The following is a 25817-nucleotide window of genomic DNA, read 5'->3' as shown; positions in this document are numbered from 1 at the left end:
TAGTTCAGTAATTTCAAGAGGAATCAAAGCAAAAACTACTTAGTCCAAAATACATTATGTGGTTATGACAAAACAACTTGTATCTCTCACCATGAGAAAACACGTCCTTTAAAAACAATGCCTAGATTTTTATGGGATTCTGCTTGATCCAATACCTCTTAGAAAAGAACTTCCAGAGAAAAAACTTATTTATATATGTCTGTGGGTGTATGTATGTAGTTTTGAAAGGAAATGGGCTATGTATCTTATCTATGATGAAATAGCTGTCATTTTTGTTTATGCTGCAGCAATTCAAATTACTGCATTTACTGAGAAAATTCCTTGTCATGTTTCAGGCTGTCCCTGTAATAATTCTCAGCACTTTTCCACTTGTTTTAGTGAGTTACAAAGGAATGTGGCCAATGCTTACTTAGGATCACACGATTCTTCAGATCTATTGACACTAGAAATACTTTACTTATACAGAAACCCCGATACTATCCATCAGTGAATTGCATCCAGTAAAAATGAAGTCATGCTAGCAGAGCTCTGCTTGCTAACAAGATAGTCCCACAAGTTACATGGTCCTACAAACAGAGTAACTAATCCTGGTAAAAGTCAATGTGACTGCATACATACATGGTGGTTTATTAGCACGTTTAAGGGATCATGCTGTATGCTGATGTGATCACGTTAGAAGAAATCTGGTTTAGGTTTAGCCACAGAGGACACTGATATAAGTCCTTAGTTATTTTTAATTGACAAATGTAGGTTAGGAAGACATCTCCAAAAAAGGACAAAATATAAGGTGGTAAGAACATTTGCTCTTGTTTAAGATTTTAGAAGTAATAACTTGGGAAGGATTTGGGTAGAATGCTTATGAGGACATGCTGCTGAGGCTGGGATTGTTTTTGTGAAGAGGGGAGAGGAAAGGGCTCTAGAATGGAATACTTAAGTACCTCTCAGTACTGCTATTGCCTCAAACAGAAAAACAATGTACTTCTTCACTTTGTTAGCTTTTAGATTATCCCTTATATTTGTATCCTACTGAATTGACTTGAGTGTAAATTATGTACAAAAATATATGTAAAGATAAGTATGCATGTATCCAAAATATGTGAGGGCACATATGCATTTTTTTTTCCATCAATGACACAACCATCCAGCAGCAGACCTTTATGCAACCCAGGCCCTTGTATCTAAACAAATCCACAAGGACCTTTGTGGAATTCACGGCAGGACTTGAATTCAACACAGACACTAGCTACTACTACATTCTTTGGTCTAAGAGAGCAGCACTAATATCAGCATTAATCCAGCACTGCCTAATCTTAAAAGGCCTCACTCTAGTGGAAGAGACTCCTTTTTCTTGCTTGAGAAGCATGGAATATTTAAATGGTTCTTCAGAGAACCATTGAGCTAAGGACATCAATGCAGTTGAGAAGAATTACACTGAAAAGTAATGTGAAAAGGAAATGCAGGAAAGTGCATGCAGCAGACTGAGAAAGGGACCAGATTGCAGAGGAATATGTACTGGAGAGTAGGCAGAGGGAGAAAAAATAAAACATGTAAATTGGGATTGTGAAATAAGGAATAGCAAAGCAGCTGCTATCAAAGAGAAATTGTACTGTGACCAAAATCAGTTAAATACAATTAAGCATGGATTAAAATATTTAGTCTTTTCTAGCATTTATTTTCCTGTGTGAACAATTGCTGAAGCACTAAGAAAGACACATACTTAATGAAAATAGGTGAAGGGATAAGATTTATTCTGTAAAATTCATGGTCCTTATAATGATGATGATGATGAAAATTAGTAACTGAACTGTTTTTTCAGTGTTCAAAACCAGATATAGTGTAATTCTTAAAAGAACTTGATAGGACACACAATCTAGTAAACAGACTTTAGGTACTCTAATCCTATTTCTGGAAAATAAGGCCACATAAAAAGCAAATGGTATGACACTTTTTAATTCTACTTGATGGAGCAGCCAGGTCCCTGTGGTCAGTGCTGTGTTCCTTCTAGATTACAGCTTCCAAAAGGAAGTCCTAGCTGAAATAAGAATTACAAATGGAAGCAAATGTAGGTCATAGCCATGATTCATATTTGTACTGCAAACTACAAAGATGCCAAGCAGATATCTTGTTGAGTAGATCTAAGGCCCAATGATGCAAAGGTTTGGATTTCACATATAGTGTATTCCTGAGATGACTGCGAAAGAGATGGAGCGACTCCTGCTCTCATACCTGCAGACTTGTGTTGCTTCCTGTACACTGGATAAGGCAGTCAGGTCTCTATACTGAGTGGGTTCCATTCACCAAACCAGAAGAAAGCTCATGAAAAATTACCAGATTTCACCTTGTAGCCATGTTACCACTTAGACATAATGCAAAGGTACCAGCAGAAACCTGCAGCAAGGATGTCTTGGGAAAAGTTAGACCATCCCAATCAGCAATGTGCCAAGCTGACGAGGAGTTTCACCCTTAACACACCCTTAACACCCTATACGTTACTGAAATAAGTTATGCACCATTTTTTTGTACAGCCTCCACCAGAAAAAAATATACTTATTTGCAACATTTAGGTTTTAGCAAACAATGCATCATAGGTAGTCATTGGAGTTTTTTCCTGATTATTTTACTTTATAAGAGTGTAGAAAAGACTTTTGTTTATTGTTGTGTTCTCTCATACTTGTTTAGCTCGTCAAAACATTGTTTTCTTAAAAATTAAGCAAAAGTCATTTTCTTCATGGATAATAACTGTAAGGTACCTATTACATGCAGCCCGTTAAAGTCTGTGTACTTCTCCTCCATCACACTCCCACTCTAACAGCAGTGTTGGGAGATAGTCCTAACCAGGTCAATCAACCAACACACCTCTTTCTCAGAAGAAAACGGCTCATTAATTAAAATCACATTTAAACAATTGATGTACTGCCATCTAGTGCTTCCTGAATGCACGACGAGACAGAGAGATGGACTCGTTTAGGCAGTCCTGGGTATCCAGGATTGGCCTACTGCATACCAGTAGTTAAAATCATCAATTTCCTCTAATCGTGCTCATTGTGAGCTTACCTAAGAACAGTAATTGGAAACAATTTACACTGTGAAAAGAGACATAGTATGCTAAAGTAATCAATGTAAATAGTTACTGTTTCATATGCATATAAACAAGACAGGAGGAGCAGTATTTGCAGAGTCTGCATCACTTGAGGGGACATTCAGTGAAAATGAAAAATACTGTAGACTGGGAAAAAGTAAGTGGGATATACCTCACACATTGTACAGATTCTTTTATTGTACAAAGAGGCAATGAAAACAAAGACATTAAAATATTAAAATGTTCAGGGAGGTATAGCAATTACAATCACATAGGTCTAGTTACTGCACATAATTTTGCAGAGAGGTTGTTCATAGAAAGTGAAAAGCAAATCATGCTGCTGTTCCAGAAACTGAGTTTATCTTCATTTGGAATAACCTTTTCTGTGTGTGTAAGAAAGACTAGAAGTATTTATACTTCTAGTATTTATAAGCATATACTCATTGTTTAATAAAATAGCTCAGGATCAGTACTTGTAGCTATACAGAATGTCTATTAAAATTGAACTCCTTGTAAACTGGAAAAAAAAAGAAGGGGAAATTTAAGCCAAAGATAAAGATATTAAAAGATTTAGTCCAATAATTCTGGTATAAGCAGGTACTCACATAACGAGTAGTTTATTATGGTGTTTCTGGAGTGGAATTTTCACTGGTATCAAGGACAGTCCCTTGCCAATATTTCTATGCAAAAGAACATTGGCATCCAGACTAATATACTGAGTTAAAAAAATTGGTAACTTCAGAACTTAAAATATCCAAAAGAATATTTGTTGCAATATTAATATTTAACCATACACCCTAAAAAGTTAGTTTACACAAACTAGTTCTTGACAAATTAGTTTTAAGATTTTCAGACAAACTATACAGAAAATTGAGAAAAAAACTGTGGGAAAAAAAAAATAAACTAATTTTTCCTTGAAATTTCATCTTCTGTCTTTATTTCAATTTTATCGGTAGTTTTCCCAAGGTAATTATCTCAAACATACCTCTTTTTTAAGAAAATCACCCTAGAAAGTATATAATCTAAACTGAAATATTTGTAGAAAAAGCTCTGTTTCCTTTTATATAGTTCAAATAAATGCTTGTCATATTGTCATAGCTTTATAACAGAATGTAAACAGAAATGTGATTTTGAAAAATCAGAAGAAAGTGAAAAAATTACTCTGCAGAGGGAGTACTTTTCACCCTGCAAATTAGGCATTTGCTTAAGTGCTAAACCATTTAAAACTCAAAATCATCTTTAGCACAAAGACTGTGATAGTTAATTCTGAACTTTTATACGTCTAGTGTATATTTCTAAGAGTAGATATGAAATTGAAAAGTTGTATCCTTTCTTTAACCCAAATTTATTTGATTTTTAATATATATAAGAAATCAGTCTTTTTTTTTTTTTTTTAAGTAATCAAGAGTGCCCATTCTGTTTTTCAAGACACTTTTTCTCTTTGCTATTATTTTGGTCTTTGTCTCATCTACATAAAGCAGTCCAAATTTTCTCTCTACAGCCGTATCATCTGCCCTTTTTCATCAGTGCTAACTCTGGAATTCATTATGGACATGTAAGACATTTTGCAAAACCATCTGTACTAATAGATTAGCTGAAGTAACCCATGGCCACACTAAACCTCCAGCATTCAAATTTGTATATTAATCGGTGAAAGACTGAAAGAGTTTTTATCAATACCAGTGTAATGCTCTTCTCTTCTCAATAGCTTGCATTTAAAGGCTACAGAATTTTTAATGGGCATTTTTCTTAGGAAGCAAAATCTGCATAGCAAGTGGCAGTTTTTGATTACATGATTACCGTGCATAAATAGCCCTGTGCTGCTCAACACAAAAAGTTGACACTTACATGACGTGAAAATCTGAAACTATACATGGAGTGAAAGGTTCCTTTGTATTAAACATATTCAGCAGTGAACTATTTTTTTAACCTCCACAGGAATTAAAAAATTTACAGGAGCTTGAAATAAAATGAGTACTTCTGAAGTGTCTGTAATGTGAGGCTAGAACATAGACTGCACTTACTACAGTATGCCTTTCAGGATTATTACAGCCAATTCATGCAAATAAAATTTTCTACTATTATTTTTACCTTTTCACTTCCCATTTGTATTTTAAGTAATGCTGGGATCTGTCACAACCCCATATTCTCAGAGCAGAGACTGTATTCTTTACATAGAACTGAATACAGTTTAAGTACTAATTGTACTTGTAGTATGAAAAAAGAAACAGTAATGATAATTATGTCTTATAGCTGAATGTGAAAAAATTTGTGAGCTCAGTCGTGTTTCCATTCATGCCAAATTTTACATGAAACTGAGAGGAAGAAAAGTAGATATTACGTCTCTTTGTGAGGATACAATTGTGATAGCTAGTCCCCAAATATTGTAATTATTACTGATATGGCAAAGGTAATGCCTAAGTAGAGCATTTACTCCTGTGCATCTAATGTCTAAGAAGAGCTTTCCCTAAGGGCAGCATAGCACTGTTGGGCCATACCACATCTTTTTATCTTACCCTTACCAGATACTTTCATCATTACTGATGGAGTTGCAGTGGAAATCATTTAGGACAGGCCATATCTTTATCTGTTTTAGACTGCCCAGCATTAGATCATGCTTCAGGAGCCAGTCTGCAAAATTTGATGGAAGATGGAACAGGAATGGAACAGAAGAGAATGTTTCTTTATTAGAACCTATCTACATCACTAAAACCTCTCACTATAAAAAATACTGTGAATTTAGTAATTAAAATGATATATCAAAACCAAAACAAAGATTGAGTGATCTAGTAAGAACAAGAGCAGACTACTACTATAGAGATTACATACATGTTTTACGTAAACCCGTTGAAGCTGGCAATCACATATTTCTGACTTGTTAACTGGTGTTGTATGCAGTAAGTATTTATGCACTTCACATATTTAAACTTGTAATTTTTTCCCTAACTGGGCTCTTCAACAGTCCATTGAGATCTCTTCATTTCCCATTCAGTAAAAACAAGGTTTACAATTATATATAAAATTATAGCTATTCAAATGAGTGCTAAAAAATGTAAACTTACTGGGACTTTAGGATTTCAAAATTACAGTTAGAAGAATTTGTTCTTTTGATTTTATCTTAAACACTTGTCTAATGGCATGTCTCATACACACTGCATATATGTATGCAAATTGTGGCCTCACTTCACTGTCACTGAAAACTTTTGTCATCTGCTTGCTGATCAGTAGGATCTGTGTTCTTGTCAGGAATGGAAAAAAAAGAGGAAGACCTAAAAAGAGGAGGAAAAAGGAACATTTAGGCTGAGAAACTGGAACAGAGCATGCTCTTATCTCAGCGGCTGGACTTTATCTGAGTCAATCCAGCAAGTTTAAGGCTTCTTTTTAATTTAAGATAGTTGTCCAGTTCATTAAAAGTGTGTATCTGTATTAAACAAGAACAAATGAATGCAAATGATAAATGTAAATGCTCTGAGTGGGCGGTTTCAGTTGAGAATTTTTTTTCTAGAAAAAGATAGCCAGGAAAAGTCACAGAAACTGGGATAAAAAACTTGGAACTTCTGCTCTGAAGAAGCTCATACCTCAAGAGCAGTTTTTACCCCTTGGCACTTCAACATGCTTTCAAGAGAGACAGAGCCACTGCAGCTGTTCAGGGTGACATCCTGGCTTTTCTTGAATAGTACACACAGAAAAATTACAACCTGGAGAGGATACAATCTTACTTGTCTTTCAGCCCCCCTTACAGCTTTGATCCTGTTCAGAGTCCTCACTAGCATTAGCTGAAGGGTAAGGGATGTTCTTATAGAACAGAAGGTTGAGAAACATTAGCAGATGAACAGAGCACATAACAGATAATAAATATAATGCTTTGGAAATTCATACTTTTCACATGCTTGAACAGTGTGTCATTCTGATCCTTCTCATTTCAGAGAGGTTATAGCTGAAAAATTGTCAGAGAGGCTAACAAAAATTACCAATAATAACTAAGCACAACTAAGTGGTTGAGGAGTATGCAGAATACACAAGGCTGTCAATGTCAGTAAGACGGAGATCCGTAAGGGAGCAGTCTGGACACTGTCAGTGGCCACAGTTTGTCTCAGTGTGATCATAAAGGGTTACAAAATTAAATTACCAAGCATATGTGTTTCTTCCCGAAATATACAACAGGGCTAGAAATATCTTAGAAAATGTATAAAGTGCCTCATCAATGCTAAAACTTTTCGTGATCTGAAGGGGCAACCAGATCCACTGGAAACAGTAACAAGCTGCATAGACTCCATGCTTTCCGCAAGACCAATACAGGTGAGAAAACACTGCACTGCAAGCTGACACCAGCACTACGCTGCCTTTACCCCACACTTTGGCCAACCATCTGCTCCTGGGGTACTCTCCCCTCCCAGCGCTGCCTCCCGAGCCACGGCCCCGCAGGGACACCAGCCCGGAGCCTGCTGTAAGTGGTCTCCGTTTGGAATTCAGCCGCGGGCAGCCGAGAGAACTGCACCGAGCACGGCCACGGGGCAGCGCGGCACCGCAGGGCGGGCTGGGGGCACGGACCTGTGCCGGGGCGGCCGGACGGGAGCTCAGCCTGAGACCCCGACCCCGGCCCCGGCCCCGGCCCCTCCGCGGCAGGGCCCTGCTGGCGGGGCGGGGCGGCCGCGCTGCCCGTGGCCAGCCCAGGGCGGCAGGGCCGCGCCGGGGGCGCCCATTAAACGCCGCCGGGGCGGCTGTGGTGGGAGGCGGCGATGGCGCTGACGGCGGGGAGGCGGCGGCAGGACCTGGACAACGTGAGCGCGGCGGGCGGGAGCGGGGCCGCGGCCGCGGGGACCCCGCCCGGGTGAGCGGCCGGGCTGCCGCTGAGGGTGGGCGCCGCCGGGCGAGCGCCTCGTGTTCCGTGCCGTCTGTTCCTTCCGCCTCTTCCTGGCTGTTTTCCGTCCCGGGCGCCCGAGGCTTTATCTGTTCCTTCCGGGGGCGCCCCCCGGCCCAGGCGCGTCCCCAGTGGCCCTCTCCGAAGTGAGGAGGCCGCCGCGGCCCCTCGCTCCCCGCGCTGCCCCTCCCCAGCCGGGCTTGAAATATCCCCGAGGCATTTGGGCCTGGGCTTGTTTTTGAACGAGGTTATTAGCCTCTAATCGGGGCTGCTCATGTGGCTCCTTCGGGTTTTCTGGGTTATTTTTCCACAGGCGGATCCTGTCAGTGCCATCTCTGGATTATGTGCTGTTCGCTGGCATGACCGCGGCGTTTCTGTGTTTGTTTGAATGTTTCTCCCCGCCCCAGCTGGAAGCCTGCGTGGGCAAGGCTTGCTGGCTGTGGCTTGTTCCTGCCTGCCCTCCTCCTTGTGCTGGCACTGGGCTGCTGTGGAAGGATCACATGCTGGAAGTGGATCAGGGAGCCAGGAGTCTAAAGCTTTAACCTGTGCTCAGCAGCAGTGCCAAACAAGTCTGGATTTAAGGCATTTTGGCTTTTGACAACTGTGGCTTTGGCTTATCTTAATGAAATGAAACCCATGTTTGCTCCAGTTAGGAAGGACACTTACTGGATTTTCTTTATGTCAGATTGACTGCATGGGATCATCATGTCCCATGCTTTAATTCCCCTCCTCTCCGTGTTGTCCATAATAAAATCTATTTGAAGAGATTATGTAATCTAGTGCTTCCTAATGCTAGCTGTATTTTAGGATACAAAGATGGACTGTAGCCAGTCTTGTGAGAAAGTAGCATGGTCAAAACTCTGATAAAGCTTTGTCTGTGAAGGAGTGCCCTGATCCCTCATGGAAATGAGGGAATGGTGAAATGCAGAAATGGTGAATCATTTATTCCCACAAGACAAAGAATATTGTCCTAAGAAGAATTGCTGGGTTTGTGGGAGATGTGAGCTGTTAACCCCACTATTGATTCTGTGATCATAGAATGGTTTGGGTTGAAGGTCCTTTAAAGAGCTGTTTCCAACCCCCCCTGCCATGGGCAGGAACACCTTCCACTAGACCAGCTTGCTCAAAACCCCAGCCAGCCTGGCCTTGAACACTTCCAGGAATGGGGCATCTGTAGCTTCACCAGGCAACTCTTCCAATGTCTCTCCACCCTCACAGTAACTAATTTTTTAATGATGTGTAATTAGGTGAGATGCCTTGGCTGCTGGAGTGTTGGTCCTTGCTCTCAGAGCTTAAAATTACACCTGGCCTTTGAAAATGGGCAAAGGAGAGCTAGAGGGCATCTTTGTTCTCATGCTTCTAGATTTTATATCATCAGTGACATAAGAGGAGTGCCATTTGTAAACATTTAGGTGTGCAGTAAAAGGTCATTATACCAGTCAGGTATTTCAGTAAGGGTCATTTTCAGTCAAAGATGGGCTAATTAAAAGCTATCAAATAGCTGAGGCTGGTCTGTTCACACTCCTCTGTGGCAGGGCAAGTGTAGTGTTCACAGTTCTAAAATAAAACTGGTTGTTGGCTGAAATAACTCCTGATTACTATTCCCTTCACTGTAGGTAGTTGTCTGCAGGTGAAATAACACTGGGGAGAAAATCTATGTTGGCCTCGTTGACATGAGGTATAAACCTAGGTGTGATCCCTCTCTTCCTGTGCTAGTGTGTAGAAGGATGGCATGTTTCATTTGTCTTGAGGCTTATGCTGCTTTTTCTCATGGCAAAGAGAAGTCCTCAGTTTATAAATCAGTAAATAGCCTGGTGAAACCTGGCACATCTGAGTAGCCAGAAGTCTGGAGCGGGATGAAGTCTGCCCTTGTCTTGTTGTTCTGGGCTATGGTTGGTATCATGAGGAGCAGCGGTCAAGACTTGAGTGGAAATCTTGAGCTGTTTTCTCTTCTGAGGCAAGGGACGTAACAGGATGCTAAGGGAGAAACTCTAGCAGTTTTGGCCATCGTAGTGCCTTGTGTGTGTTCTACTTAATGTGTATTGAATGACCTTGTCCTGGCCTGAAAGGAGCAGGGATGCATAGCTGTGGGGCAAGTTCCTTGTCCAAAGTTTTCCCCTCCACCCATACTTAGTTTTACCTTCTGCTTAGTAAGAGACACTACATTTGGGCTGAATGTGAAGTCAAAGAAATAGTACTTGGCTCCAACATGACACAAGCAGGCTGCATTCTCTCTAGTGTAGGTAGAGAATGTCTTGCTCAGAACTTGGTAGCACCTTCTCTCTGAGCTGTTGCTTCTTTCCTGCCTGAGTTCAGCTCTAGTTACTGCTGCAGGTGTTTTGACATGTCAATAGTATCAAAGGCTGAATACTCAAAACTGTTACACTGCAACTTTGTTGTTGCCTCCAACTGTAGTCAGACAAAAGTAAGAACAACAAAGAGTTCTGCAGTACCTGTATAAAGCATGTGAGAGAGACTTTGTCACTTTTTCCCATAAATATACTGCTGCTTCTGACATCTTAGGGTTGAAGCTCGGATACTTCTAATACATTTTAAAAACTGCAGTTCTTGAAGGCTCAGTGTGATACTGGGAAGTATATTAGTGTTGGATTCCTCAGGGACTGAGTTCTCACATAAAGATGTGATGAGAGTTTACCTAGATTTAAGAGCTTTCTGGAGATATTAACCTAGTGGAGGTTTTCCTCCTCAAGGCTTGATTTGCTAAGAGGAAATTCCAAAACCTTTGTACTTTACTTTTAGAGCTTACCTGTTGCTATTGTTTGCCTTCCCCTTCTGTTCCAGGGCTCCTTGGAAATAACACAGAGTTTGGAAGATGATCCTCTGCTGGATGCACCACTCATTTCGTCTCATACATTGCATTCCCAGCTGAGGCCAAGATTTCATGCTATCCCAGCCGTTCTCCTTGCCAATTTCCTGTTGCTAATACATGTAAGTTTAAGAAGCATGATTTCCCTAAGACACTTGCTATCTCTCTTCTGAATCCTTCAGAATACGCTGTTCATGTGACAGAATTCTGATAATATGACAGTGAATTACATACACTGGCTGTTCTTCCAAACCAGTGAGGTCCACTTTGCCAATAAATTTTGATAGTGTATATGCTATCAAATACTTTCTGCCTTCTTGTTCTGGTTGCTGGTGCTATGATACATCTTGTTAAAAGGAAGAGCATTTTAAATAGTTCTTCTATGCTGTTGGAAATGTAATTTAAAAATAATATTATTGCCATAGAAGTGCTATGCTAGTTACAGAGGGCTGAGAAAATTTTCATGCCATGCCTTCTGAGAGCAAGCCTAATTTCAGAGCGTGGGTAACTAAACAATTAAAGCTGGACTTGCTTAGGGAGTGTTGCATGTTAGTGGAAGGAGAAAGAAAGTAATCCAAGTGCTCTGCTCTCACTTCTGGAGGTTAAGAACAAAAAGCACAAATACTGAACAGTATCTAGGCATTTATGGAGGCTGGTAGACAGAAGCAGAGAGTCCTGCCTAGTAGTGAGTTTTTCCTTGATAAGCTGAAGACGCTTGTTGTTGCTTGTGAGTGTGTGGCAACCACACACTCACAAGCAACAATATGAAGAAGGAAGGCTGAAGAGCTCTGAGCCTAAGATCTGGCTGAAATGTCACTTTCATGTCTTTTAGGGACATGGGTTAGTGGTGGATGTGGTAGTTTTAAGTAAAGGGTGTACTTGATGATCTTAAGGGTCTTTTCCAACCTAGATTCTATGATTCTATAGTACCACATTATTCTATGGTGACACAGTATTCTATGGTGACACAAGCTGTTTTAGAGCTTCATTAGATCTCAAACACAAACTGCAGTGACCAGTGTTCTTGGAAACATGCTCTCTGCCAGGACTTGAAAAGCACATACCAACCTCTAAGGTCTCTCTTTGGGCAGTTGTTCAATGTGCTTTAGCCTTCTAATTTTAGGAGTAGCTGTTTTGTGGGCCTTGTAGAAGTATCAAGAAATGCTCCTCTGGCTGTCAGGTAGACTTAAGAAAGACCTCTGCTGTCCTGCTGAGTAGACTACCAAAATTCCCAATGGAAACCATGTATCCAGCCTTACTCCCTTCCCCTACCAGAATTCTGTGCCATTCCCTTATAGAAGGCACTTGAAATGTGCTATTGGTAACAGAGCAGTGACCATTTTCTGCCAAGCCTTGGGGCTTTGCTATCTACTACCCTAAGTAATGCAGCCAAATGTCAGTCACCCAGATCCTAGGAAACTGCTGCCTATTGTCCTCCCACTTTTTCCTCTCTCCTGCAAATGGAGAGAAGTGTGGTTAGGTGAAATGGGAAAACTTCTGTGGCATCTGTCAACAACATATTTTCACAGGTTAGGTCATGTTGCTGTTGCTGAACCTGCTTCAGTGACCAGTTGGTCCTTGGAGCAAAATGGAGAAGTATCCTTTTCTGTTGGCAAAACAGCATTATACTTGCTACCTTGAGTGGCACTGTCTCTCTCACTGAAAGGATGGGTGGGCAAAACAAGCTTATTGGACATCCTTCCCCTGGGCTTTTGCAAACATGTATTAATCTTGTGGAATGTGGAGAGAGGCAGGTTAGCTTCTGATGCACAGCCTGCCAAAGGGATAAGTGTCCTGGGGAAGTTAAGCCATCATAGTGTTATGTGGTAGAGCTGTAAAGCATCTCTAAAGCAATTTGTATGTGACTTGAAGTATTTCTTCTCCACCTTCCTGTGCCAAGAAATGGAGTTAGGCAGCAAAATAGCTGCTGTGATGCAGCTGCCTAGTTACATACAATTCTGGAAGGTGGGTAGGATGTGCTGGACTGTGGTAGGACTGGATTTTTGAGTGCCTTTCCTTTTACCAAGCCTTCCTTTTCTGAGGGCTTCCCATCAGGAGGCTGGAGAGCAATGTGAAGTGTACAGGCTAGAAATAATTTCCTTCTATTAATTCTTTCTTTCCTTTATCCTCTCTGTGTGTGCACATAGACAAAATTGAACTTAAATACTACTCTTCATAAGAATAACTTTTTGTATGTACAAATGTGCGTGGGGTGAAACACCTATTATTAAACTGCCCAACAATGCAAGTAAAACATATTTAAAAAATACCACTCTAAATGCCAGCTTCCTGTTTCCTCTTGTATGCACTGCTGTAGTAGTTTAGTAGAGATGAAATGCTAGGTCAGTCCTGCTTGCATCAGTTTAATATAGCCATTTTCTTTACTGAAATATATTCCTAAAGCCTGGAAGGAGTAGAACTAATTGTATCACTATTGTCAAATGGCAAACCTAAGAGTAAACAGATCAAATAAAATAGCTGAATTATTCATAGCTTTATAAGAAAAGAAGGTGGTAAAATAATAGATTAAACAAATTATAAACCTGCCTCTTATTTAATTACTTAATCTAGCAACCAATCTCAAGATAATATGGTATTTAATTTGTATTTGAAGTAATGGTTTTATGGATAATGTGGAGTACATTCCTATATTGGTTTGGGTTTCTTTCCTTCCACCTTCTATCCTATATGTCCTCTGTAATGTCTTTTTTAGGTATTGACAGTTGTGTGAAAATTATTCCCCTTTCTTGCTCCCTTCCCAATTACCTAATTCTGGTCACAACCTGAGCAAGCTAAGAGCAGTTTGTCCCAAAAGTAATTAAGTGGTTCTGAAAAGTTAATTTCTGTGAAGAGTGCTGCTTGAGAAAGTACAAAACCAGGAAATATAAGTTCAAGGGAGTGGAAAGGGGGCAGAGGGATCTTAAATACTCATAGAACTAAGTGTGGAAACAAAAGCTGCAAAAAAAAAAAAAAATAGGGTGCTTTCCTCTGTCTTCAGTTCTGATGTGCTATTTCTGTAAGTTATGACATGCAGAACATCTGACACTTATTTTTTAAGCTAAGTGTATTAGAACTCATTTTTAGACTTGAGACAAATTGGGTTTTTTGTGTTTTGTATATTAGTAGCTCTCAATTTATTTCTGTATTGGTGGGAGTTGTTTTTCTTTACAGTTCTGTTTTAAAAATATTCCTGTTCTGTAGAATGAACAAGGATGAGAAAGTATAATATTGTTCTTGTTCACTGAATGAACACAGTACAGAAAGCATTTTCTGTGACAAAACTCTATAAATATTAAGAAAGCCCTGTATGTATACATATACTACAGGCAATATGCATGCACAGCTTTGCTAATTGGCCAAAAGATTGCTGATGCTGGAAATTTGGAGAGGAGTCTAGAAGACAGGAATAGTTATGGCATAATGGCAGTAGTCTGAAAGATTAAGTATATATACAATCTGACTATATATGCACTCTGACTGACAAACTGTCTGGTTTTTCTGACAAGTAAAAAGGTAAAATGGAAAAATATGGTGGTAAATATACTACTAAGGAATGATTACCAATTGGCAAAGATGCCTACCCAGTGCTAATTCACTTTAAGTTACCCTGATGATTCACTTTTCTAAAGTCAATGTGGAGATGATCTTCAGAGGCTGTAGGGAAGCATTGATTTTCACTTAGGAAATGTCAGTTTCAGAAAATGTCAGTTTCAGGAAATATGGAGTGTACCGATAAGATAAGAGCCCGTCCCACAGAGCAGCATTAAGTGTAATTGAATGAGTCTAAAAAGATGTAGTTTCTCTTTTCTAGGAGCATAAATCAAGTTTTCTTTAAAGTAAAAAGACATAGTAAGGAGGGTCCAGAAATTAAATAAATTCACTATGAAAACTCAAGGAACAGTGAAATTGATTTAGTAGAAATTCTGGGAAGGGTGACAGTTACCAGCTCTGTTCTGCTGGAGACTGCTTGCCCTCCTGGAAGTCAGTCTTACTATTTAGCAGAGTGAAATGTAGTGACTGTAACAAGTGTTATCAACTTGTAACAAGTGTATTTTCTAAAGTCAATGTGGAGATGATCTTCAGAGGCTGTAGGGAAGCATTGATTTTCACTTAGGAAATGTCAATTTCAGAAAATGTCAGTTTCAGGAAATATGGAGTGTACCGATAAGATAAGAGCCCGTCCCACAGAGCAGCATTAAGTGTAATTGAATGAGTCTAAAAAGATGTAGTTTCTCTTTTCTAGGAGCATAAATCAAGTTTTCTTTAAAGTAAAAAGACATAGTAAGGAGGGTCCAGAAATTAAATAAATTCACTATGAAAACTCAAGGAACAGTGAAATTGATTTAGTAGAAATTCTGGGAAGAGTGACACTTACCAGCTCTGTTCTGCTGGAGACTGCTTGCCCTCCTGGAAGTCAGTCTTACTATTTAGCAGAGTGAAATGTAGTGGCTGTAACAAGTGTCTAATGTTTTATATGTTCCATCAACTCTAATAAAATCAATTCAGAAAGCAATGCATAATGAATTAACTACATAATCCTGGTTTTGTTTCAGGTTTTTTTTCATATATATAGCTAAATGTTGACTTTAAAGATTTTTCTCTCTTCCTTTCTCTTCCAGGTTGCTTTTGTTGTTCTAGCATTCTTAGCAGCTATGTTTTGTTCCTACCCCAATCCAAACCAAGATAAGTGCCCTGGAAACTACACTCACCCACTTAAAGTGCAGACTGTCATAATAATTGCAAAAGTAGTTCTGTGGGTTCTGCACGTCTGTTTTGAACGATATGTGCAGCACCACCACAGCAGAGTCAGAAGAAGAGGTTACTTCTCCATATACCGATCAACAAGGCATCTGAAAAGGCTTCCACTGCTGATACATGCCACAGGTGAAGTGAACTTGGGGTTTCTTCCGTCTAAAGCTTTAGACTGTGACACAATAAGAGACTGAGCAGGTTATATATCATTGTGTAATCTATATTATGAACTTTTAAGAACCTGCCTATGAGCACTTACAAATTATCCTTTAGGCAGATGAACCTCTGTGCTGATTTTTCCAGTCTGCCAGATGCAGGCTGTAAGGAACTGTTTGTAGTGTGAAAATGCTCACGACTGTGAGGTTGAGTAAAACATTTAGTCATTAGCATTTAGTCTTCAGCCATGGAGTATTCAGTCAGCAAGGTTGGTGTTTGACTGCTAGTGATCTTGATTTGCATATTCATTTGTCTGGTTGGATATGTGATAGGCCTGCTAGTCCTTCCAGGAAGTGTGCTGCTCTTCTCTTTTCAAGCTCAGCAATCCACATAGAAACAGGTGAATTGCTTGTTGCCCAACAGCTGTCTGAATTCAGTGAAATAACTGATTTTCTGACCTTCACTGAGGATGTGTAACATTCAGCTCTATATCTGACTGCCTTTTTCTACTTTTATGGACAAAAGGTGGTGTACAGTGGAGTGGAGTGATTTAACTATATTTTTAAGTTACATCTCTGGCAAGTTTAGCTGTAAAGTGTTGCACCTAACTGATGAAGCTTTTCTACAAACCACTTTCAAATCTGAAATCCATCTAACTTAAGGGGGTTTTTCCCACAAATAGCAGTAGAAAAGGTCAGAGTGGTGGCTTCTGCAGTGTTTTTGCCTCTTATAATCCCACCTCCCTCCTGGAGTCAATCAATCCCTTTTTTTCACCGGAGTTAATAAGTGAAATGGTCCTGTTCTGTATAGGAATCTAGCTTTCTTTCCGTAGTCTCTAAAAGATAGCTTGATAAATGTGCAACACTTCAGGCTCTGGCCACTAGATAGAGCTGTGAAGATGTAGAAATGTTCGGAGTGCAGTGACAGAAGCAGGCCACAGGAGGCTTAATCATGTAAAAGGATTATTTCTGCCTGTTAAGAGTGTAATTGGCAATACTTTGCTCTGGTTTCAGTCTTAGATGGAGCCCACTTCTCCCCTACTAGACAAACTCTGGGCATTTGTGAATGTTCAGATGCAATCAGGTGTGTGCTGTAGAATTTTTATCATCTGTTGTTCAGAAAGTAGTTCTTCCATTACTGCAAGCTTCCTGCCATGGTAATGACTGCTGATACCACTTCCTTCACTTGACTGGCACAGCAGGAAAGAGAAGTGCACAGTTCCCCAGCTACGTTAATGGTCTTTATAAATGTAGTTCTTTATCCGGACACTGATCTGACACGTTTTTACAGGAAGGAAGAAAACACTTCACACTCAGTATCAGAAAAGATTTGTAGGCCTGTAACTCAGTATTTTTTCTCCTTGACTAATTGTACTAATTTCAATTAAACTTTCAGTTATGTTCAAGTATTAAGGTAATAGCAAGTGGAAGCCTATGTAAGTAGGCTTTGAAAGGAAGGTGTTAAGGTTTTTTGTTTTTTGCTCTGCTAGCCTAATTTAAATACACTTTTAAATTCACTGCTTGAAGGAAAATACTCCCTCATTTTCAGCTGACTTACATGATCTCTTAGGAATTGAAAGAATGACTAAGAAGAATAGCATCAACAAAGGCAGAAAGAGTTTAAGCCCCTGTACCTATTTTAGGTATTTCTAGTGTGTTTCTTCCACTCTTGTTTTTTAAGTCAGAAGAATCTATAAGAAAATTCCTAATTGTCTACCATTACAAGCATGTGCTGAAATGAAACCTCATTTTGCTACCAGCAGGTATAAGCTTGCACATTAAGGAAATTAGCTGAAGGGGCAAGCATGGTATGAAATGGAAAAGCATTACTCAAGTGTTGCAGCCTAATGCAGATACTAGGCATGAGAAAGCATTCATTAATTTTCAATAGCTAATAAAATTAATAAATCTTTAAAATATAACATTTGTTTTCTAGGTAATACAGCCCTGCTCTTGATTCTGTCGGTGCAGCATTCCTTTCCTGATCACAGCAAAGTGTACCTGTATCTTATCCTGGGAGTCCTGAGCCTGGAGATGATTAGTTCCCTGACATGCTTAGTGATTTACACAGGTGAGAGAGGCAAGCTTAGCCTTCTTGTGTGACATTCATTATAGCTGGTACTCAACTGTTTGTTTGCCCTCACAGTAGTTCACTTGTTGTTCCCCAAGGCACTTAACTGTCATTATAAATACAAAACTATTCTGTGCTTGTAGAAGGAGAGCTAAGGCAAATTCAAAACAAATTGGGAAAGGTTGTCAGGCTCGATTTGGTTCCAAGGGCTGCTAAATGAAAGCTCCATGTTATCTTAAAGCTGTTAATCCAGTGAAGTGGCAATAAATGCCTAATTAATTCAAAAAGTGTCTCATGAACAGGTTTGTCTGTTTATCAGTGTTTCTCAAATGCATGCACCACAAGCTGTGAAGCAGTAAGAGCTAGCTGGCTTAGTCAGAACTGTGTCTGGGATTTACATGTGGGGTTGCATACCTGATTGTGTGATTGTGCCTTTTCCAGTCTCTTCCTCTTTCCCTGGTCCCACCCCAAAGGCTTCAGTTTCTCTTTGACACTAAAATGGAAGATTCCTTCTAATGAATATTTAAAAGATGCATAGATTTTGGAAGCTGTGATCATATGAAAACACTGTAGTGCTTTATAAAACTGTGAGACTTTGCTTTGTGCTATCACTGTTGGTTTGCAAGGTTGTCTGCTTTAGGTTTGGTATAACTTGTGAGACTTGATAAAACATTTGGCTTTAAACTTTGTAAAACTATCAAAATGCTGATAAATGCTTAAAAGAAAACTTTGGTGTGTTCATAGTAATGCAATGGCACACAGAGAAATACTGGTAAGTAGCTTGTTTATCTAGGAAATAAAACCTATTCTGACTCTCCTTCAACAGCATCAAAAATGCACCAAGAAATAAGGTCCCAGCCCTAAACTATGTCTTTGTCTTACAAGTGTGCAGAAGCCTGAGTGCTGCAGGCTGGTCAGGCTTTCCCCTCAATGGCCCAGCATGGCTCAAGTAGACTGACTGTCTTCTGAAAGAATAAAGGCAGTGATGAGGGAATGCAATCATGGCAGTGCTGGAAAACTATTCCAAGAATGCTGGAGATCACCCCTTCTTTGCATATGCATACTTACTTTCCTGGGAAACTCGGGAAATAACAGATAAATTGTAAAACTTTAATAGAATGCCAGGAATTTCAGAGAAATGCTATTTCTAACCCCGAGGCCTGCTGGAGCTCAAAGAGCTGCATTGTGTGACTCTTACCTTGGCCAAAAATAAGTGCAAGAAAGATGACCTGCATAGTAGTAAGGAGCTTGTACTTCTATAAGAACTCTCAAACTATTTTTCTGCTTATTTGTCACCAAAAGGGCATTGTTTCCTGATTTTTACTTATGCCCGTTCCTGTGACCTTCAAATTCATTAACCATATTTGTGCTGTTACTGTTGGTTTGTAAGGCTGTCTGCTTTAGGTTTGGTGTAACTTACAAGGACTTGATAAAACACCTTTTAAACTTGACAAAACTATCTAAAATGTTGATAAATGCATAAACAAGGAAGTTGTGGGGTGCAGTGTTGTGCTTTGCAGCTCAAAGAGGCTTGAGGAAGGGTCCAGTGAATCTTGGAACTAAGGGGAGGAGTTAAGAGTTGCATTACTAGGAAGGAATAATGCAATGTGTTCTACCAACAGCTGCCTTATCTCTTGAGACATCCCACATCAATATAAAATTCATTCTCTAAAGCTTGGTGTACAGAACTAGGGTTAATTTTTGTGACTTTACACCTGCTGAAAGATGAGGGAGACTTCCAGTCACCCTAAGTTGCTTTTTCCAGTGGGTGGTGTAATTTGTTCTCTTTTTTCCATCCCAATGCTTGTTGAGGTAAGCTGAGAGACTGCTTGCATGTCTGTCTTATCTGTAGTGGTGGGTTTTAAGGTTTTTCAACATTTTACTAACAAATTAAGGCTGTACTGAGGCAAAACAAATGTATTTGGTCAATTTTGAAAGTACCCTGAGAATCTGTAGTAATAATGACATTCAGATGGGCTTTTTCTCTTAGACAGAACAGAGTATGTGACTGGGTGGAAGCAAGAAGCTTCTTTAATGGAATAGTTTTAAGGGCAGCCCTCTGCTGAGGTTTAGAATTCCCCTCTTCAAGGCAAGCACTTAGCAGATTCTGCTGAGATAGTATCAGCTGAGCAACAATGGGGAGACTAAGGTAAATTTACACTAAGAACTACTGGTCCACCCTTTTTTGTGTTAGTTTTGTATAATTTTGGAGAGAAGGCAGCACCAGTTCACATACTGTTTCTTCACAGTTAAGTAATTATTTAACTATGAGAATGAGCCATAAATGCTTATCTGTAGAAGGTTCATGTACCTGACTTATTTTCTGTTAAATAATACTGTCTCACAAATCAGGAATACCTGACTGTAATTCTAGGTACTTCTCATGCTTGTTGGACCTCTTTATGAATTGTGTGATAAGACAACGTCCTGTGAAGGACTACTGCCTTCCTTAAAATTATCTCCTTGCAGCAGTGTGTATATATAGCTGTAGGATGCAGAGGCAGAGATTCAGAAATCTACAAGGAATTGCTGTGATTGACCTATAATAGACTTGACATATATAAATCGTTCAAGTGAGGTAAAAGTGCATGGAATGAAGTACGATACAGACAGCTCTAAATGTCAGCTTACTATTCTGAGTTTTTTACTGCTAGGATAGGGAGTAAAGCTTTTAAAGACTTACTAAATATATATATTTAATTACTTTCTCACATACTTCTAATATCACTTGAATAAAAGACCAACATTCCCACAAACAACACATGTTGAGAATTCCACGTCCATTCCTTTGTGGTTTTATTTGTAGAGAAATACCATCATAGAAATAACTAACCTTTGAGCCTAAGTCGTAGTTAACCTCTGGAGGGTCTTAGCATTGTTTTAGCAGGGTGGCCTGTAATAAACCCCATCATAGTACTGACTTGTAAGGACACTCCTCTGTTACAGTAGTGTGGATTTCTCACAGAGTTGCACTGTAATGTTTTTTGTGGCATTAGATGTATTGTTTCACAAGCAGCCCTAACTGCAGAGTCCCAAATGCATACTCTGGATATTTTGATATTTTCTCTGAATCAGGATCTGACATTGAATGGCTTTAAATATTTTCAGCTTCCTTTTCGAAATAATGCAGAGGGTGCCTACAACTTTTCCCACCCATACATCTGTTAAATTTAGCCTTAAACTTTATTCACTGGTGCCCAGGAATGACTTCTGGGTTTGATAGCCAAGACTGCTTGGTTCACAATGGCTTTCTGTAGCAAGTCTGCCCTAGTCTGAGCTGGCAAACAAGCTGCTGCTTCACTGCAGCTGGTCCAGTTAAAGTAGTATTTATTGAAGAGCTTCAGCTAGAAGTTCTGAACCAGCTACCAGTACAAAACTTCTTAAAAATTTTTTATGCCATTTTGCTTAGTTTTGCCTGAACTTGGAGACTGAATCTTGGTACCCTGTAAAAGGCAACTGGGGTTTCACCCTCTCTTAGAGGGCAGATTAAACTTTGCAGATGTTAAGCAGTATGTTCACGCTTCCTCATTAAGGTCTGCTTTTGCTTTCCCATTTCCCATTCTCTACTTTGTCTTTCCATGTCCTATCCTAAGGTAATCTTAGGATCATCTGTTACAGATTTTTATAACTTGGACTCTGGTGTTAAAGCTTTTTTTTGTTTGTTTGTTTTTTTTTTTTTTCCCCACTTTCCAACTAATTTATAAAGCTTTCTTACAGTGAAAATAAGCAACTTCAATCGTGCCAAGCCAAGACCTGACATAATTGAAGAAGAAAAAATGTATGCCTACCCTAGTCACATTACCTCAGAAGTTGGATTCAGGTAAGAATTCTGTATTAATTTTGTGCTGTTTTCAGCCATGGTATATAGGTAACATGAACGGAATTGCTGGATTTCCTGTAGACTTCCATGCAATCTTAAACCTGTCAGCTAAACCAGAGGTGGGAATAACAGCTCTGAAGGAACTATGCATAAGCCTCCCATTTTAGATGCACAGATGAGATGCAGCAGTCTTGTAGTCCTCCATAGTAAAAGACAATTTACTACGATACAGAAATCCTCAAACATAAGGATGGAGGTGATTTGACCATTTATGGCTGGTTACATGAATCTTTAATATAAATAGCTGTGCTTACTCTGGTTTAGTTAATTTTATATTAGAGATAAGGAGAGATAGTGTTGTCTTAAACTGTTACTTAAAGCCAGGCTACAGAAGCCTAGCTGCTTCAGCTAGTTTTTTTCAGGGAAGGAGATATATTTTGGGCAGCTGATAGACAAAGAAGAAAACTGAGCAGCTCTGTTGTGTGCCAGCAGTTGGACATGAGATTCTAGCAATGGATTTGGAATGTATTTTGAGTTTGGGAAGGAGCTTTTAAGGTGTGGTGGGCACTTAAGGAGTAAGAAAGGTCTCAGTGAGAGTAGAAGCTGTCCAACAGTAACTGAAACTGTCCCAGACACTGAGACTTATTTTTCATTTGCTCTTTGTGTACCTACCAACTGCTCAATCATTTTTCAGTTGCTGAAATCAGGCCAGTATAATAAAAACTAGTAATTGAAAATATCATGGATTTCTGTATAAGAATTGGAGATTTTCTAATATAGTATGAAATGCTTCTATATGTGCTGCCTTCATAAAAGATTGACTAATGAGAGATGACTAATACTTTGGGACTTTCCCTGGTATCACAAATGCAGCATGCACATGCTTTTATAGAAGTTGGAAGTAGATGTCCAGGATACAGGAAGGATTTAGAATTGTCTTGAATTTTGATACCATGTCTGACTTCCATTTTGATATAAAAACCATGGTGATTGCATAGTGGACCTCATTTCTTTCTCATTCATATTCTCCCCTGAGAAATTCTCAAATGCCCAGGGAATGTGTCTGCAACAATGACCAGCTAAGGAAAAGACTCTGGTCATTTTTGATTAAAGAGTGCAAACTTCCTGTGAGAACTGATTGCAAAATCGTTATTTTAATTTAGCTCTATACAACTCTGACTCTCTTTCCCTTGGGAGTTAGCATCTATTGAAAAGTGAATCCTGTCAGCCCTTCAGCTGACCTTGTTATAAGAATGTTTTTTGAATATCATGACCTCTGCAACCTAAGCTACTGATCAGGAGCCTTAAGTTGGTAGTGCACTTTTTACTGGTAAAGGTTGCAAGTTTTATGTTTACAAAACTTGTACTTTTCCCAGTTTACCTACAGTGGGTTTTTAATCGGACCTAAGCTTTTTTCCACTCAGTATCCTTCTCAACACTTTCTAAGAACTATGAAATGGGCAGTGTTCCTCTACAAAATTCTGTAAGGCTGAGGAACAGCTTTCTCAGCACTAAGATGCTCACAAGTATACTAAGAGGGCAGATTCCCAAGTCAGCTGAGAGGAAATAATGTGTAAGGAAAGAGTAGACTACACTCAGGAATTGGTACTTCATCTTAAAAATTGCTGTATCTTAAAAATTCCTAATTAGATTTGACAAAATTCTGTACTTTTTTTTCTCTCAATTAAGTGAGCTTTATTTAAATGTTTCAGTGTTACTATTGAAATTAAAATGAGAGATATCTGAAAACTGGACATATTTTAAGGGGGGAGGGTAATTGTACAGGAGATTGTAGATCTGAAGTAGCGCAACTTTTTGGTACTGATGCTGTCATGGTATGTGACAGATATTGCTGTATATAGTAGCATATAATGTATGCTACTCCAGTTTAATCAGTTTCTATCTTTAACAGCTTATGATCTCCCACAGCTGAAAAATATTATGCCTGCTCAAAACAAGCTTCCTAATGTGTGTGGGAAAGGTTCCACTTTTTTTACTACAATTCTAGCATATTGTCTGTCTTGGTTTCTTAAACAGTAAGATCCTCACTCTGTAGCTGTCTAGCAGGAAATATCTAACTCAGTTGTGTATACATGGCATGAAGTTCTTCCTACATTCTCATGCAAAATAGAGTTACACTATAGGTGTATATAGTGTATATATATATAGGTGTTGTAGATAGCCTCTTCTCTCAAAAATTAGTTGATCCCAGCAAAACTGAAACTGAAAGAAACAACTGTTTAAGTATGTGTTAATTAGCTCTGATATCTCACATATTAGAAGGCTGCTGTCATTTACTGAAACCCATATTTACTTTTGTTACTTCAAGGGAAAATTCCAGTTTAGAAGAGATAGTTGAGAAGCAAGGAGATGTAATAGAGTATCTCCAGCGGCACAATGCACTGCTCAGCAAGAGACTGTTGGCGTTAACATCTCAGCAAATCAAAACCTAACAGCATTTGGGAAACTCCTGCAGGAGCTCTGGAGGGGAGCGTGAAGTAATGTAATATCCAGACTGGCTTGTACAGATGTGACTCTTCAATCATCTTTCATGTTTTGAAATGCAAGTTAAGCTGGAAGGATAAGCTGTGCATAAACTATAAACCTATTACAACTGGACTCTGGCTCTCTTCAAATCATCAGTTCTGGAAAAAAGTTCTGCAGCTTCAAGTATTTTTAATTCCTCATAAGTTAAAGTTGGACCTGAGTTAGTGGTTTAACTCTGCCCAGTTGTTGCTATTATTTTGTACTGCTGTGTAACCATTAAGCTTCAGGCTACCAAAGTATTTTATATTTCTGGAATACAAATTTGTTCTGTAGAAAAATCTGACTTTCCAAGGGATGTATATGCAGTTTCTATTTCTGAAGCTGAGACTAGATGTGTTCTGTCACTGATTCCCTTTACTTCCAGGGATAGAGGTGGATTACTTCAGTAGTCCAGTACAGGTACTTGTTTTCTAGATGTCTCCTTTTCTCCTTGTCAGGTAAGTGGAGAATTTTGGCATCCAATTTGGAATTATAAAAAAATGGTGGGTGGCCTAAAACTGTAAATCTCACATACAAGTTTGTGGTACAAAAACCATGCCATGATAAGCAATTGTTCAGAATTCTGGCTTTAAAGCTCTTAAGAAGGATCCTCAGAACTATCCCATTACTAGGAGTTTGTGTTAGTAACAAGACTCCTAGTCTGCCAACTGAACTAACAAAGCAAAAATACTTGAGCATGAGCTTTTCCATTGATCTGGTAACTAACTTGTGTTGAATGCTTTTAAAGATGTTGTCAAAAATGCTTGTTACATACTTGCTCTTCACTTTGGCCCTTCAAGAAAGTCAGCATCTTGATTCAAAAGTTGAAGTGGTGTATGTGGGGAAGTGGAAAGCAGCAGAAGACAGGAAGGTCTTTTAGAAGTTGAAGAAACAAGAATTCTTGGTTTTAATTTGTGGTGAATTAAGGCTGGTGAAAGAAATATTTTGTTCTGGGTACTATTTTGTCTACCAATGTAGACAAAGAATTATTTTAGAAGCCAATACCTCTCTGGGGGATAGGGTAATCACTAATGAAAACTGGGAAAAAGACTCTTAAGAGGAATGGTCTTGTAGTTGAATATAAGAAAGGAAAATTAATTCATCCTACTTTGGTGTTAGGGCACAACTTTAGAAGTACCTAGACAGTTTAGTGTGCAAAAAATATGGGGGTTGTCTCATTCAGAGCAAAATAAATATTGGAGGCTTTGCTGCTATCCAACATTAGACTGTTCTCCTTAGCTGTTGTTTCTTGAAAATGCAGCCAGAATTTTATAGTATACATGTATGGAATAAAGTTATTTGTTTTTAGAACTCAGGTTTTGATGTGACTCTCTATGTCAATTTATATAATTTCTATGAAAAGCAGTAAAATGTGACTGTGAAATCCATGCACAATAAATGCAACCAAGAAGAGTGTGAATTGTTATTTCCAAGCTCATGTACATCTGGTTCCTACAAGCAGTCTGCAGATTTTTCTGTTATGCTGAAGTTCTTACAGCAGTGTTGGCACTTAAAACTAGCCAAACAAGGATAGCTGTTCACTTGTTTTGAAGCTTTAAGTTTAGTTTTATTCCCATTTCTGGGTAATGTTTCTTTCCATCATGCTTCAGACTTCCTCTGCTACTTGTATTTCTTTCCAGCATTGAGAAGGATGCTGCATAGCGAGACAGAAGGCTTTCCCTTGTTTTGAGGTCATTACTCAAACCTTCCTCTTATCTCTGACTGC

At 39.1% G+C, this 25817-nt stretch overlaps 1 protein-coding gene across 1 annotated transcript; it reads left to right on the top strand.

The window, feature by feature from the left end:
• Positions 1 to 7729: 7729 nt before the first annotated feature.
• Positions 7730 to 25511, top strand: TMEM192 (transmembrane protein 192). The gene is made up of 6 exons (XM_041480066.1): positions 7730 to 7860; positions 10743 to 10889; positions 15387 to 15651; positions 17611 to 17745; positions 21463 to 21565; positions 23895 to 25511. The coding sequence occupies exons 1-6, from the start codon at positions 7819 to 7821 to the stop codon at positions 24016 to 24018; spliced, it is 816 nt and encodes a 271-aa protein (XP_041336000.1). The 5' UTR covers positions 7730 to 7818; the 3' UTR covers positions 24019 to 25511.
• The last annotated feature ends 306 nt before the right edge of the window (positions 25512 to 25817 follow it).

The sequence above is a fragment of the Pyrgilauda ruficollis genome, unplaced genomic scaffold, assembly GCF_017590135.1.
Source record: "Pyrgilauda ruficollis isolate IOZ18807 unplaced genomic scaffold, ASM1759013v1 scaffold5, whole genome shotgun sequence".
Taxonomy (NCBI): Eukaryota; Metazoa; Chordata; class Aves; order Passeriformes; family Passeridae; genus Pyrgilauda; species Pyrgilauda ruficollis.
Note: the sequence above shows the minus strand (reverse complement) of the source record. Positions and strands in the feature narration are given on the sequence as shown.